The sequence below is a fragment of the Buteo buteo genome, chromosome 12 (assembly GCF_964188355.1).
Source record: "Buteo buteo chromosome 12, bButBut1.hap1.1, whole genome shotgun sequence".
In the NCBI taxonomy this organism is placed as follows: Eukaryota; Metazoa; Chordata; class Aves; order Accipitriformes; family Accipitridae; genus Buteo; species Buteo buteo.
This window is the reverse complement of record NC_134182.1, coordinates 43,287,294-43,301,711: the sequence shown is the minus strand read 5'-3', so window position 1 is coordinate 43,301,711 and position 14,418 is coordinate 43,287,294. Positions and strand designations below refer to the sequence as shown.

The window sequence follows — 14,418 nt, the reverse complement described above, 5'->3', positions numbered from 1 at the left end:
GGTGTGGGAGAGAAGAGATGCTCGTACCAATATAACTTGATTTATTTGTATAACAAAAAACTGTGTGGAGGGGACAGGGGCTGCGCCTGCCTCCTTGTGGGCCCTGCCCTGGAGAGCGGGACCACCCCTGCCAACCCTGCTGTGCCAGGAGATGGGGATGGGGCGAGGGCTAGGTCCTGCTTCACCCCCTCCCTTGCCAAGCAAGGGCTGGCACCGCCCAGCCCCGAGGGATGGGGCAGCATGTCCTTTCCCGTCTGGCTCTGGAGCCTGGCACGGGGGAGGCGCTGCAGCCGCCCAGCCTTTGGGGTGAGCATTGGCATGGCGTGCCCTGCAGTCCTAGGAAGCAGTGCGGGTGAGGAGCTGGCGCCCACCCGGAGCGGGCTGCCTGGGGCTCGAGGAAGACTTTAGAAGCGGATGCCGGAGCCTGTGGCAGGCGGAACCAAACTGGCTGCGAGCGTCCGGCCTTGGCTTGAGGCAGGAGCGAGGGGACAAGCATCTCCTAGTCACCAAAGTTCACGGTGTAGGTCTCGGCTGTAGTGAAGGGCTGCGCTGTCCCCGTGCCCAGCTCCCAGGCCTCTGTCTCCGTCACCAGCTCGGTGACCACCTCTGTTTCGGTCTCCATCTCCCAGGTGCCAGCTGTGGGTGGCTCTTGGCTCCAGGGCACATAAGCAGTACTGCTGAAGGGGAGGGGCAGGGCTGTGGTGGGTGGCAGGGCTGTGGGGCTGCTGGCAGTTGTGGTGGCATTGAGACGTCGCAGCCTCATCTGCTGCCGGAGCCGCATGCGGTGCCGGAGGCGCATACGCAGGCGCATGCGTTCGCGGGGTGTCATGGGGCGGCCAGGCACAATGCGGCGGATGGGTCGGTTCCCGTTCATGGCCATGATCTCCCGGATGCGTTTCCAGTTGGAGCGCGACAGGACGAAGTTGCACTGGGTGGCCCCAATGTCATAGAAGACGCTGCAGGTCTTGACACTGGGGTTGTAGCCCTCAGCCCGAGCCAAGACACGGTACTCGCCCGGGTTCAGGATGCGCCAGTAGTCCCCGCCGCTGGCTGCAGACAGTGAGGGGAGGCAGTGGGGTGTGAATGAGGTAGCGCGGTGCTGCCGGCACCCTGCCTGGCACCCAACCCTGTGCCCTACCTGTCTTGATGTTGTGGTTGATGCCCCCCACGACGATGGTGGCGTTGGCGATGGGTTCTCCCTGCTGGTCCGTCACCAAGCCCTTGATGCCCCGATGGACCTATGCAGGGAAAGGGAATGAGAGAAGCTGTGTGGGGCAGGCAGGGCAGCTGCTGGCTCCCTGCCCGGCACATCCCAGCACCTACCTGCTCCATGAAGGTGAGCAGCGACTCCTTGTTGTTCTCCCACTCCTGCTGCAGCTCGCTCTCGTGGGGGAACTTGTCGCAGCCCAGGTAGATGGAGAGCTCCAGGCAGTTGGTGTGCAGGTAGCTGAAGTCATTCAGGCCTGCAAGACAAACAGCCAAGTGCCCACCCAGCCGCTCGCTCACACTTTCACGTGGAGGGAGCATGGGGTGAGAGTAAGCCGACGCCATACGGCGTGGCACCCACTTACTGCCAGTCCGGGGGTGCCACTTGGCCCCTTGCACGATGCCCATGGCATTGGTCATGTCCTGTGTGTGGCAGCCCCCGCGGAAGGTCTCGGTCATGGTGAGGTGGGCTGAGGCGTAGGAGATGGCAAGCCAGCGGAAGATGGCGTGGTCGGGCGTCTCCTGCAGTTCAGGGTCATCGTCCTCATAGTCATCCGGTGGGCGAGCGGCAGCCGCCGGTGTCTCGCTGACAGGCCGGGCCGTGTCGAAGGGGTAGGACACCAGCTTCTCCCCACCCTGCAGGTTGGCTCCCAGCACGAAGGGGTTCTTGTCCATCCACGCCATGACGGCCCGCGTCTCCACTGCCACCTGCCGAGGCGGGCACGATGGCATGAGACATCACCTCCCCATCACTGCCCCGCTGCCGTGCCCTGTGCCATGGCTCACCGTGGCATCCTCAGTCAGGTAGTGCTCCGGGATGGGGATATGGTGGTTGGGGAACTTGTGGGGCACCAGCTTCCTCTCCTCGGCCGCCCACAGTGCCGAAGCCAAGTCAGGGAAGTTCTCAAAGAGGTCGTAGCCCTCCTCCGTCCAGTGGCCCAGTGCCCAGTTGCCCAGCTCAGAGCCCTGCGGGCAGCCCGGGGCAGCGGTGAGCCTGGGGGCTGCATCCCACCGCCCCGCCATCCCATCCCCTGCCTTGCCGTCCCCTTACCGCCTCTCGGGCCAGTTCATAGCCATCGGGGTTGAGGGAGGGCACGAGGTGGATGCGGGTTTCGGTCACCAGGCTTCGCACCCGGGGATTGCCGTCCTGGTACTCCTTGCACAGGAACTGCATCAGCAGGAGCAGCAGCTCCCGGCCCAGCACCTCGTTCCCGTGCAGCCCCGCCGTGTACCTGAACTCGGGCTCGCCTGTGGGCAGGTTACGGGCAGGGTCAGCATGCTACCCATACCCCTGCCTGCACCAGGGGCTTGTGGCCAGGTCCCCCCCCTCCCCTTCCTTTCCTCACCTGTCTCGTGCTCGCCCGGGTTGTCGGAGATCTCCATGGCGTAGATCTTCAGCCCCCGCGAGCTCTTGCCAATGTTGTAGATGCGGGTGATGGTGGGACACTCCTCGTTCACCACCTTCATCAGCTGTGGGCACAGGGGGGGTGGGCGGTGGGGGGCAGCACTCAGGGGGCTGATCCCACCCCCCTCGGAGGTGCCCACCACCATGGAGGTACTCACCTGCCTCATGTCCTTGTAGGTATGGTGGCGGAAGTCCAGGTTGTCGGTGGAGGTCACCTCGTTCTGTTGGGTGTAGTAGCTGCTGACAGCTGCAGAGGGGATGAAAACACAGTGGTGGGGGGCCAGGGAGCCGTAAGTCCCCCCCATAGCCCCCCCTATAACCCTCCCCAGCTGCTGCTTTGAGGGAGGCTCTTACTGGAGAGAGGGCAGCCTAGGACCTCGAGGCGCAGGCAGAGGCTGCCGTTCCACGTCTGGGGGTAGATGCGGATGTAACGGGCCACCATGGGCTCGGGGAACTCGGTCAGCACTGGCGTGTCCTTGTCCACGTTGCCATAAAACATCTGCCGAGGGAGGCGAGATGTAGCCGAGGGGTGGGAGAGGGTCCCTATTGTCCCTGTCCCCACCCCCCAACCAGCCCATTTTGGTGTGCTGTACCATCTCCTCGTAGCCGTTGGTGTACATCACCCAGTTCTGGCTGTCGTTGCTGAAGCCCACATAGAAGCTGGTGACAAAGTCCTCGCTGCAGGAGGAAGGGGACAGGTTGCAAGGGGGAGTCCCCAAGCCGCTCTCCCACCCCATCTCCCTGGATCCGTCCCCTCCCGCTCATCCCTGGCCCCGTACTGGATCTGGGAGTCGCGGCCCTGGGTGATGACGCCGGTGAACTTGGTGGTGCGGCGGGTGTCCACCTCGATCCAGTGTGCCCGGCTGTCATCCTCGGCACACCAAGCCCCATCAAAGAAATCATCCTCGTTGGTGCCTGCCTGGGGTGGGGACAGAGAGGGGGATGTGGGTGGGGGGGTCCGCCAGTGCAGGGGGTGGGTGCGGGGTGGGTGACCCTCACCTGCATATTGAGGCGACCGCGCTGGGCGCCCAGCCCATGGCGCAGCATGGAGGAGGCCAGGATCTGGTCGTCCTCGATGCGGTGGGACTCCAGGCCGATGGGGGGGCATCCTGGGGACAGTGGAGAGGGGGCGGGGAAGGTGATGGGCATCCCCCTACCCAGTGGGGTGCCCGCTCCCCCCCCCCGCCCCCGGGAAGAGGGACACTCACTTGTCTTCTCCGGAGGGGTCCATTCATCCTCATCTGGCTCCCACTTCTTCCCCCCTGTTTTCTTGGGTTTTCCTGGAAAAGGGGCACAGTGGGGGGGGGGGGAAAGCCCAGGGGGTCGGGTGCGAGGGGATGGGCGGGGGGGGCTGGCACCCACCTTTGCGGTCCCGGCCCTTCTCCTCTGCCCAAGGGTCCTCCTCCTCCTCCTTGCTGCTGCTGCCTTTCTTGGGCTTCCCTGGGGTGGGAGAGCGGCTGTTGGGGATGTACCACCCACCCCTGGGGACATGCCAACCACCATGGGGACATGCCACCCACCTGCCCCGGGGACATGCCACCCATCCCAGCACCCAGCCCCTGCCCATCTCTCACAGGGTTTGAGTTTCTCCTCATCCGTCTCCATCTCGTCCCCTTTGTCCGGGTTTTTCCTGGGCTTCGGTGGGGGGGGCAGCCCGTACGCCACTGCGGGGTGCAAAAAGGGAGGGGGGGCTGGGACACCCCTTTAGGGCCGGGGGAGGGCAGGGGCGGGTGCCACCAGTTGGAGCCCAGCTGGGTCCGGCGGGGGGAGATGGCTACCCGTGGGGCCAGGCAGGGCTCCCCAGGGAGGGGGGGTCTGGGGTGCCTTGCCCCCCTGCCCTGGCTTGTCACTCACAGTCATCGTAGTCGGGTCGCTCAAATCCCTCCTCATAGTCCCCTTCGGTCACCGGGATGGGCAGTGGGGGTGGCTGTGGGGGTGGCTCCTCCGGCTTCACTGGGGAGGGTGAAAGGGGCCGTGCTAGGGATGGACTCGGGGTACCCCCATGTCCCTATGGGGTCCCCCATGCTCCTGTGGGATCCCTGTGTCCCTATGGGATTTCCCATGCCCCCATGGGATCCCCACACCTCTACTGTGCCCCCGAGGGTCACCCATGCCCCTACAGGAACCCCATGTCTCTGCAGGGTCCCCTATGGCCCCATGGGGTCAGCATGCCCCTATGGTACCCCCATGTCCCTATGGGGTCCCCTGTGCTTCTGTAGGACCCCTGTGTCCCTATGGGGTCCCCATAGGATCCCTCTATATCCCCATGGGATCCCCACGCCCCCAGGAGATCCCTATGCCCTTCTGGGGTCCCCACACCCCTATAGGGTCCCCTGCAGCCCTCATGCAGTCTCCATGCCCGTCCCAGCTCCAGGCTGCCCCAAAATGATGCTCCCCCTGGGTCCCCAAGGCTGGGGACTGTCCCCCCCACCCCGAGTGCTGCCAGCCCCCTGTTTTCCCACTGTCACCCCACTTACGTGGCTCCTCGGGCTGGGGCCAGACTCTCTCGGGTTTCTTCCTGCTTGGGGGCTTGCGGGGTTTCTGCTGCCGCCGGATGTACTCGACTAGGGACAGAACGAGGGGGGTGGCACTGACTTTGGGGGTGCGAGGCGGAGGAGGGGGGGGACGACAGCCCCTCCCTCCCTCCCTCCAGGCTGGTGGACCCCAGTGGTCCTCCTCGCCTGCCCCCTGGCACCGTACAGTCCTCGTAGTCCTCCCGCTCCAGCTGCTCGTTGTAGTCCAGCGTCGGTGGCTCCGGCTCCTCGGGCACCTCTGCGGGGAGGGGGCACATGGGGAAGGGGTGCAGGGGGTGGCCCCAGGGTGCAGGGAGGTGGCATTGGGGCACAGGGAGGTGGCCCTGGGGTGCAGGGAGGTGGCCCCGGGGACAGGGCACTCACCAGGCTCGGGCTCAGGGCGATAGTCCTCCCGGCCCAGCTCCCAGGGCTCCCTTGGTGGCTCCTCCAACTCCCCTGGGGACACGGACACAGAGCGAGGGGCTGGTGGAGCCCCGCAGCCCCCAGCAGCCCCAGACGAAAGAAAATCCCGTTGGGGAGGAAGGCTGGTGGGGGCGGAGGGGGTGACCCCAGCCGGGACCCCCACGGGGTGCCATTGGGGAGCTGAGCTGGACACAGGGTGACACCATGGTGTGGCAAGTCCCCCCCAACCCGGCTGGTGGTGAGATTGGGCCCCCGAAGACTCACCTCGGCCACCTCCATCCTCCTCCTCCTCGTAGGGCAAAGGCTGCTCCGGGAACCAGGGTCTCCCTGTGTCATCCTTGCCCCGTGGGGGCTGCGGGGTGGTGGGGGGCTCCGGGGGGGTGGTTGGTGGCTCTGGCTTTTTGCTGGAGGGTTTTTTGGTGGCCTTGGGTGGCTTCTCTTTGGGCTTTTTGGAGCCTTTTGGGTTTTTTTCGGAGCCTTTGGGGGGCTTGTCCTTGGGCTTCTTGGGGGGCTTGTCCTTGTCCTTGCCCCTGTCCTTGTTCTTGCCCCGGTCCCGGTCCCGGTCCCGGTCCTGGTCCCGGTCTTTGTCCTTCTTAGAGCCCCGGGGTCTCTCCTTGGGCTTCTTGGTGGGTTTGGGAGGTTTTTCCTTCTTCCCCTTCTTGGGTTTCTCAGGCTCCGTCAGCCGCCCAGGGGAGCCTGGGGAGCGGGCAGCCGCCCCGCGGCAGGGTGAGGGTCGGCCAGGGCCGGCCTGGGGGGGTCCCCACCTCCCGCTGCCGCCCCCCAGCCCTGCCCCGCTTCCCGCGGCGCCCCCCCGCCAACCCCCGCCCCAGCCCCGCCGCTCCCCCCCGTCCCCCGCGGGACGCCGGCGGTGCCCGGTGCCGAGGCAGCCCCGACCGCCGGCGCCGGTGCCGTTCCCTCACCGGTGCCGGTGCCCGGGTCGGTGCCGGTGCCGGTGCCCAGGTCGGTGCCGAAGCGCAGGTCGGTGCCCTCCCCGTCGCCGTCGCCGTCGCCGCGCTCCCCGGGGCCGAGGAACCCCCGCAGAAACGCTTCGATCTCGGCGTCGGTCAGCGCGGGCGGCGCGGCGGGGCCCGGGGCGGCCCCGGGCGGCAGCAGCGGCAGCAGCGCGGCCGCCAGCAGGAGGCAGGAGCGGGGCGGCCCCGCCAGCCCCATCGCCGCGTCCGCCGCACCGGCCCCGGCCCCGGCCCCGGCCCCGGCCCCGGCCCCGGCCAGCCCGGGCGGGCGGGCCGGGGGCGGGCGCAGGAGCCGGGGGCGGCACCGACCTGCAGCGGCCCTGCGGGACCCGCTCGGCACCGGCACGGCGCGGGAACGGCACCGGCACCGCGCGGAACCCGGATGGCACCGGCGCTGCACCAGCTCCGGGACTGCCCGGGACTGGCATTGCACGGGGAACCCACGCCGAACCGGCGCTACGCAGGCCCGGCGCTGCCCAGGGCCCCACGCTGGCCGGGGACTGCATCTGGATTGCGGGGGGACTGGCACCGCGTCAGCACTGGCACAGCGCGGGAACGGGCGCCGCGCAGGACCTGGCACTGCCCGGGGACCAGCACCCCGCTGGCACCGCACAGGGCCAGCGCCGTACGGGGACCAGCACTTGCACCGGCGCTGGCACCGCGTGGGCACTGGCACCGCGTGGGAGCTGGCACGGCACTGGTTGGGAGCCAGCACTGCACCGGCACCGGCACCGTGCAACCACATCAGCACCGCGCGGGCACCAGCGCTGGCACCACGGGCAGTGCGCTGGCCTGGCACCAACGCTGCACCGGAACGGGCGCTGGCACTGTGCCCGCAGCGGTGGCACGAACACCCCGCGCGCCGCACAGCGCGTGCACACGCTGCGCCTCTTTGCGCACCCACTGCAGGCGTCGCAGACGGAGACGCTGCGCCCTGCACGCGGCCCGGGGTGCGGCCAGCCCGTGCTCATGCACTGCAGCCCCGCACGGACGCAGGGGCGTCGCGTGTGCAAATGGACACACGCACACACGGAGCCCAGGCGCTGCAGCCTTGCACACGCGCTGCACACAAACATCTCCAACCGGCACGTGTGCCGCTGCACGCACGACACGTGGGAACCCCACCACGGCGCAGAGCAGCGCGCTGACACGCTGCACGCGTGGAGACCCTGCACACGGGACACGCACTACATGTGAGTCCCTGCACACGCATCGCGCCCCGGCACACGGGACACACTGCGCATAAGGAGGGACCGTGCGCTGCACGTGGGATGCAGCACACATGCGCGGCACACGTGTGACCACCCTCCCCCCCGACACCCCCCACCCAACCCGCTCCTGGGGAAGCGGGGGCGGGACGGGGTGCACCCCCCACGTTGCCGACCGAAGCGCTACGGGGCTGCGGTGGGTGCCCCCCACCCACCCTGGCCCCGCAGGCTCCCCGGGCCGCGCGGTGGCCGGTGGGGCCACGTGGCGGGCTCAGGCCGCCCGCACTCGTCACACGCATGACCCCCCCCCCCCCCCCCCCAGCCGTGAGTCACTTCCCAGCAATGCTGCGGCTAGGGCCTGTGGGGAACTGGGGGGGGAGGCCCCCGCCATGCGCCTCCCAGTGAGCCTCTGCTGCAGCCCCCCCCCATGCAGTCCCCAGTAGTGCCCCCCCTTCCAGCTCTGCTCCCAGTACAGCCTCCCCAACCCATTATGGCTCCCCCAGTAGAGCTCCCCCTCCAGTACAGCCCCACCATTCCCAGTACAGCCCCCCAGTACAAACACCTCCCAGTGCAGCCCCACCAATACAGCTCCCATAATACCCCATCCACCCAGTTCAGCCTGCACAGTATAGTCCCGACCCAGCACAGCTCCCCCATTCCCAGTACAACCCCCTCCCACTGCAGCCTCACCAGCACAGACCAGTACAATCCGCCCCCCAGTACAGCCCCACCCGTACAGCTCCCAGTATACCCCCCCCAGTGCAGCCCCCTGTATAGAGCACCTAGCACAGTCCCTCACCCAGTATAGACCCCTCCCAGTACAGCCTTCACCAGTGCAGCTCCCAGCATACCCTTTCCAGTTCAGCCCCGTCATACGGCCCTCCCAGTATAGTCCCCCCCACCCCTTCCCAATACAGCCCCCCAGCCCCACAGACCTGCCCCAGCCCCTGGCAGGGTGGAGGGCTGGGACCCTCTCTGGGGGGGGTGGCCCACGGGTGGCACTGGGTCCCCTGGGTGATGATGGGTCCCAGGGGGTTGGGGGGGGCCCCAGGAGGGTGGGTGTCCCAGCAGGATGGAGCAGGGGCTCATCAGGGTGGCAGGGGTCCCAGGAGGGTGGGAGGGTTCCAGTGGGGTGGGGTCCCAGCAGTGGGGGGATGTCCCATGAAGGTGGGGGTCCCAACAGAGTGGAGAGGTCCCATAAGGGTGTGGTGGTCCCAGCAAGGGGGGGGGGGTGTCCCAGCAGTCGGAGGGGGGGGCAGGAGAGTGTGTGGGGGGTCCCAGGAGGGTGGGATGGTGCCAGCAGGGTGGGGGGTCCCAGAGGGGAGGGCGAGCCCAGTGGGGTGGGGGGTCCCAGCAGGGTGGGGGTCCCAGGGCTCGGTGTCCCCATCCCTAGTGTGAGGGGCCCCATGGAGGCTACGTGCACCCCCGGGGGGGGCCCACGTGGGGCGAGGCCCGTCCCCCCCCCCCGTCCCCACCCTTTCCTGCTGCCTGAGTCACAGCCGCTGCCTTCCGGGTGTCCCACGGCTGGCAGGAGTTTCTGCGGCTGTTGGGGTGTCCGTCTGTCCCGCCACGGCCCGCTGCCGTCCGTCTGAGCGAGGGGCTGTCCAGCTGTCCATCGGGGTGTCCGTCTGTCTGCCAGGGTGTCCGTCTGTCTGTCTGTCTGTGTGGTTGTCTGTCCATTGGGGGGGGGTGTCTGTCAGGGAGTCTGTCTGTCCATCCGGGTGTCCTGTGGGGTGTCCATCTGTCTGTCCATCATGGGATGTGTGCCTCTGGGGGTGTCCATCTGTCTGTCCTGGGGGCTTCCCACCCACTGGGGTGTCTGTCTGTCTGCCAGGGCATCTGTCTGTCCTTCCAGGTGTCCCCCTACCCATCAGGGTGCCTGTCTGTTTGTAGGGGTGTCTGTCTGTCCTTCCAAGTGTCCAGCTGTATGTCGGAGTACATCTGGCCATTGGGGTGTCTGTCTGTTGGGGGGTCTGTCTGTTCCTGGGTGTCCGTTTATTGGGGTGCCTGTCTGTCCATGGGGGTGTCCACCTATCCATAGGGGCATCCATCTGTACTTACGGGTGGCTGTCCATCCTTCTGGGTGTCCACCTGTCCACTGGGATGTCCATCTGTCCATTGGGGTGTCCATCTGTCCTTCTGGGTGTCTGTTGGGGTGTCTGTCTGTCCTTCCGGGTATCCGTTAGGGCGTCCATCTCCCTGTTGGGTTGTCCTCGACCTCCTGGCTCTCCAGCCCTTGCGCCGGCCATCTCATGGTGTCCCTCCATCCACAGGTCGATCCATCCACCCCACCATCACCGCCTCCCCGACGCCATGTACACCGCGCTCCCCAAAAGGTACCACCGCCCCCTCCCCACCTCCCCCCGCCCTCCCCAGCTCACGCCGCCTCTCATCCCGCAGCGGTTCCCCCTTCGGCCCCTCCGTCACCAGCCCGGGGCTGCACATCTGGCGGGTGGAGAAGCTGCGGCCGGTGGAGGTCCCCGAGGCGACGTGGGGCGTCTTCTTCTCGGGGGACGCCTACCTGGTGCTGCACAACGGGCCAGATGAGCGAGCCCACCTCCACCTCTGGATGGGTGAGCTCTGAGGGGGGGTGAGGGGGTACGGGGAGGTGGCGGCGGGAGCAGGGGGGCTCAGTGCTGGCTGCCGCCACAGGCCGGGATTCCTCGCGGGACGAGCAGGGTGCCTGCGCCCTCCTCTCCACCCAGCTGAACACGCTGCTGGGCGAGCGCCCCGTGACGCACCGTGAGGTGCAGGGCAACGAGTCCGATGTCTTCATGGAGTACTTCCCCCGCGGCGTCACCTACCAGGTATGGGTGCTGGGCGTCCCTGACAGGTGCTTGGGGTGCTCCCGGTGCTCAGCATCCCAGATGGGTGCTCAGCATCCCGACCAGGCTCTCAGCGACCCAATCAGCCTCTCAGCATTCTGGATGGGTGCTCAGCATCACCACTGAGCTCTCAGCACCCTCACCACCCTGCTTGTTCCCCACTGAGCATGTGGGACCCCCTCTGGGTGCTGGGCATCTCCAGTAGGTGCTCAGCCTCCCTAGTGGGTGCTCAGCATCCCCTCTGGGTACTGAGCATCCCTGATGAGTGCTCAACAACTCTACCATGTCCTCAGCATCCCTGATGGGTGCTCAGCATCATCTCTGGGTGCTCAGTACACATGCTGGGTGCTTGTCATCCCAGTTGGGTGCTGGGCACCCCACTGGGCACTCAGCACCCCCATGCCAGTAGGAGGGCGGCGTGGACTCGGCGTTCAAGCCCACCCACCCCAGCGCCAGCGCCAGCCCCGTGCACAAACTCTACCAGGTGAAGGGCAAGAAGAACATTCGGGCGAGCGAGCGGGACCTGAGCTGGGCCAGCTTCAACACCGGTGACTGCTTCATCCTCGACCTGGGCGAGGTGGGTGGGGGTCCTTGGGTGGCCCCGTCATCGCTGTCCCTCTCCCCGTCCCCCAGGGCCTTCTCACCTGGTGCAGGACAAAGGGCAACATGTCCTTCTGGGTGTCCATCTGTCCCCTGGGGTGTCCATCAGCTCATTGGGGTGTCCCTCTTCACTGGGGCATCTGTCCACCTGTAGGGCTGGCTGTTTGTCCTTCTGGGTGTCCATCCATTGGGGTGTCCATCTGTCTGTCAAAGCAGCCATCCATCCATTGGGGTGTCTGCCTGGTTTTCTGGATGTCTATCTGCTGGGATGTCTGTCTGTCCTTCTGAGTATCAGTCTGTTGGGTTGTTTGTTTGTCCTTCCAGGTGTCCAGCCATCCACTTGGTCACCTGTCTATCCATAGGTGTGGCTATCTGTCCTTCTGTATGTCTGTTTCTTGGGGTGTCTATCAATCAGTTGGGGCATCCTCCTGTCCGTAGGGGTATCTGTCCTTCTGGGTGTCCATCTGTCCATTTGGGCAGCCATTTATCCATCTGGGTGTCTGGGTGTCCATCTGTCGGGCTGTCCATTTCGCCATCAGGGCACGTCCCTGGGCCATCTTCAACCTGAGCGACTGCTTCACCCTCAGCTTGGGCTAGGTGGGTTGGGGGCCGCCATGGGATGGCTCCATCACCACTGTCCCTCTCCCCGTCCCCAGACCCTCTTCGTCTGGTGCGGAGCCAGGTGCAACGTGCTGGAGCGCAGCAGGGCGCAGGAGCTGGCCGCGGCCATCCGGGACGGCGAGCGGGGTGGCAAGGCTCGCCTGGAGATCGTGGCGGACGGTGAAGAGCCACCTGAGATGCTCCAGGTGCGTCAGGGCCCCAACGTCCCCCCTGGGAGGAGAGGGGGACCCGAGCGTCCCTGGGGGTGGCTCTGTGATATCCCCCATCTCTTCACCCGGCAGGTGCTGGGCCCCAAGCCCACCTTGCAGGAGGGCAGCCCCGAGGAGGACATCGTGGCCGATCAGAGAAATGCGGGGGCAGCTGTCCTCTACAAGGCAAGGCCATTGCGGGACACCACGGGGGCACCAGGGGTGGACGTAGCCACGGGTCAGCATGGTGGTCATGGGGCTGGGCATGGCCGGGGACACTGTGGTAGCCCCAGGGGCTAAATGGGTCTGGGCATGGCCGGGGGACACCGCAGCAGCCCTGGGGCAGAGCACGGACGGGCGATGCTGCAGTGGTTACGCGGGAGGACACAGGGGTGGGCACGGCCGAGGGACCCCGGGGTGGCCCCGTAGTGACGTCCCGTCGGCGGGCAGGTGTCGGATGCGACGGGGCGCATGGACCTGAGCCAGGTGGCCGCCAGCAGCCCCTTCAGCCAGAGCCTGCTCTGCTCCGATGACTGCTTCGTGCTGGACAACGGCGCCGGCGGGAAGGTCTACGTCTGGAAAGGTGCCCGGGGACGGGGACAGGGAGGGGGGGCGTGGGGACAGGGGCCCACCCTGGCGTGGGTCTGACGTCCCCGTCCGCAGGGCGCAAGGCCAATGAACGGGAGCGCCAGGCGGCCCTGAAAGTGGCCGAGGAGGTCATCGCCCGTATGGGCCACTCGCCCCGGACACAGGTGGGTGCAGGCGGCGAGGGGCGCCCGGGGGCCGGCACGGGCGATGTCACCCCGTCCCCGTCCCTTCTCCATCCCTGTCCCGGCAGGTGGAAATCCTGCCCCAGGGCCGCGAGACGCCCCTCTTCAAGCAGTTCTTCACCAGCTGGAAGTGAGGGAGCGGGTGCCCGTGGGGCCAGCGCCCAGCCCAGGGCATCACCAGGCTTGTGCCGGCTGTGCCAGCTCCCTGCCAATGCCTGCGCCCTGCTCAGCCATCCCCATCCCCATCCCCGTGCTTTTGCCCATCCTATCCCTGTCATTCTCGTCCCCGTGCCATCCCCATGCCAAGGCCATTCACATCCTTGTGCCGTCCCCAAGCCCATGCCATCTCCATTCCTGTGCCACCCCTGTGCCATCCTCATTCCTTTGCCCACCCCCTGCCCATGTCATTCCCATCTCCATGCCATCCCCAAGCCCGTGTCATCCCCATCCCCCTGCCTTTGCCCACCCCATGCCCATGTCATTCCCTTCCCCATGCCCATGCCATCCCAAGTCCGCACCATGCCCACAATAACACTGTGCCAACACTGCCTCCCCACCCTCGCTGCTGCCGTACCTCTGCCATCTGCACACCCTCACCACCTTGCTGACAATGCCCACACTGTGCCACCTCTGTGCCCCATAATTGTGCCCACGCTGTCCCCCTGCCCGCATCATCTTCTTGCCCACGCCACCTGTGCCCACGCCAACCCTGTGCCCACGCGTCTCCCCCATCCCGCGCTCAGGCCCTGGTGAATAAAGGGACGGTGCCGAGTCCTGCGTCTCGCTGCTCTGGGTGCGGTGCCAGCCCTGGGGATGGGGTGACACAGGCAGGGCTGGGCACAGGAGGGGACGCAGACAGGGCAGGGCTACAGCAGCGCGGGGGCCATGGCAGCAGCAGGAAGATATCCCCAGCACCCCGGCATTGTGCCACCCCACACGGCATCCTGTGTGTCATGAGTGCACCAGACGTCTGCCCCATGGGGTGATGCCCCCTGCTGTACCATGTCCCCAGGGGCTGGCAGCACCCATGGGTGCTAAAGTGACCGGGGAGCCCTGGTCCTTGCAAGAGCACCCGACCCTAGCATGGTTGGGAAAGGTGGGGGATGGCCTGTGGCACGCACCTGGCTGCCAGTCCTGGGTCCCCAGTGTCCCCACATCACTGGTGTCCCCACGTCCGCAGATGACCCATGTCCCCAGGCCCCTCATGTCTCCAAATCGCCAGTGTCTCTGCATCCCCAAGGTCCCCTCATGCTGGTGTCCCTGCAGCCTCTACATCCACATGTCCTCCAAGTCCCCCCCTCCACCATCTCCACAGTCCCTGCGTCCCCAATGTCCTCAGTGTTCCCAAACCCCCAGTGTCCCCCTACACAGCCATCCAGACCCCAGGACCCCCATCACTCCCTGCCCACCTCTGCTGGCCACTGCCTCCAGCTGCTTTTCTGACCGAACCTCCCTCGTTAGACTCAAATAACTAGGGCTGAGGCCAATTATTTATCCCATTAGCCCTGCCTTCGCTCCCTTCTCTGAAGCATAAGCCTGGTCACAGTGACCCGTTATGAAAACACGTGGTGATTCTCACACATGGCTTGGCTTCGCCTTATTAAAAGATTTCGTGTTAGCGCTCACGGCTGACATTAGGAATACATGAGCTCTGCCTGTCCCCGCACCAAAACACCGGCATTTCACCG

The 14,418-nt window shown here is 66.5% G+C and overlaps 2 protein-coding genes across 4 annotated transcripts; one reads left to right on the top strand and one right to left on the bottom strand.

Moving 5' to 3' along the window:
* Positions 1–24: 24 nt before the first annotated feature.
* On the bottom strand, positions 25–6,772 carry AEBP1 (AE binding protein 1). Its single transcript, XM_075043753.1, has 21 exons — positions 6,468–6,772; positions 5,812–6,243; positions 5,509–5,580; positions 5,312–5,383; positions 5,089–5,175; positions 4,466–4,564; positions 4,186–4,275; positions 3,974–4,051; positions 3,820–3,891; positions 3,611–3,720; positions 3,391–3,530; positions 3,205–3,289; positions 2,966–3,110; positions 2,770–2,858; positions 2,553–2,676; positions 2,258–2,454; positions 1,993–2,172; positions 1,572–1,914; positions 1,324–1,463; positions 1,139–1,238; positions 25–1,050 (listed from the first exon to the last, which is right to left on the bottom strand). Exons 1-21 carry the CDS (start codon positions 6,715–6,717, stop codon positions 500–502), a joined length of 3,456 nt encoding a protein of 1,151 aa, XP_074899854.1. The 5' UTR covers positions 6,718–6,772; the 3' UTR covers positions 25–499.
* A 696-nt stretch (positions 6,773–7,468) lies between these two features.
* CAPG (capping actin protein, gelsolin like) lies at positions 7,469–14,327 on the top strand. Of its 3 annotated transcripts, none has more exons than XM_075043772.1 (10): positions 7,469–7,711; positions 10,000–10,062; positions 10,127–10,299; positions 10,379–10,533; positions 10,961–11,128; positions 11,808–11,957; positions 12,054–12,146; positions 12,411–12,543; positions 12,624–12,712; positions 12,799–14,327. In XM_075043772.1, the coding sequence occupies exons 1-10, from the start codon at positions 7,488–7,490 to the stop codon at positions 12,862–12,864; spliced, it is 1,314 nt and encodes a 437-aa protein (XP_074899873.1). In that variant the 5' UTR covers positions 7,469–7,487; the 3' UTR covers positions 12,865–14,327. The 3 variants fall into 3 exon arrangements, with proteins under 3 accessions (XP_074899873.1, XP_074899875.1, XP_074899874.1); XM_075043774.1 differs by lacking the exon at positions 7,469–7,711 and adding an exon at positions 9,204–9,366; XM_075043773.1 differs by lacking the exon at positions 7,469–7,711 and adding an exon at positions 9,263–9,348.
* The last annotated feature ends 91 nt before the right edge of the window (positions 14,328–14,418 follow it).

What these genes read in the sequence shown, in the direction of transcription:
- AEBP1 (XM_075043753.1), bottom strand. Translation starts at nt 6,717, where the DNA reads ATGGGGCTGGCGGGGCCGCCCCGCTCCTGCCTCCTGCTGGCGGCCGCG. An exon ending in GGAGGATGGAGGTGGCCGAG is followed by an intron (nt 5,581 to 5,811) that starts GTGAGTCTTCGG and finishes CCGTGTCCCCAG; the next exon opens with GGGAGTTGGAGGAGCCACCA. An exon ending in TGCTCACCTTCATGGAGCAG is followed by an intron (nt 1,239 to 1,323) that starts GTAGGTGCTGGG and finishes TTCCCTGCATAG; the next exon opens with GTCCATCGGGGCATCAAGGG.
- CAPG (XM_075043772.1), top strand. Translation starts at nt 7,488, where the DNA reads ATGCACTGCAGCCCCGCACGGACGCAGGGGCGTCGCGTGTGCAAATGG. An exon ending in TACACCGCGCTCCCCAAAAG is followed by an intron (nt 10,063 to 10,126) that starts GTACCACCGCCC and finishes CTCATCCCGCAG; the next exon opens with CGGTTCCCCCTTCGGCCCCT. An exon ending in CCCGCGGCGTCACCTACCAG is followed by an intron (nt 10,534 to 10,960) that starts GTATGGGTGCTG and finishes CCATGCCAGTAG; the next exon opens with GAGGGCGGCGTGGACTCGGC.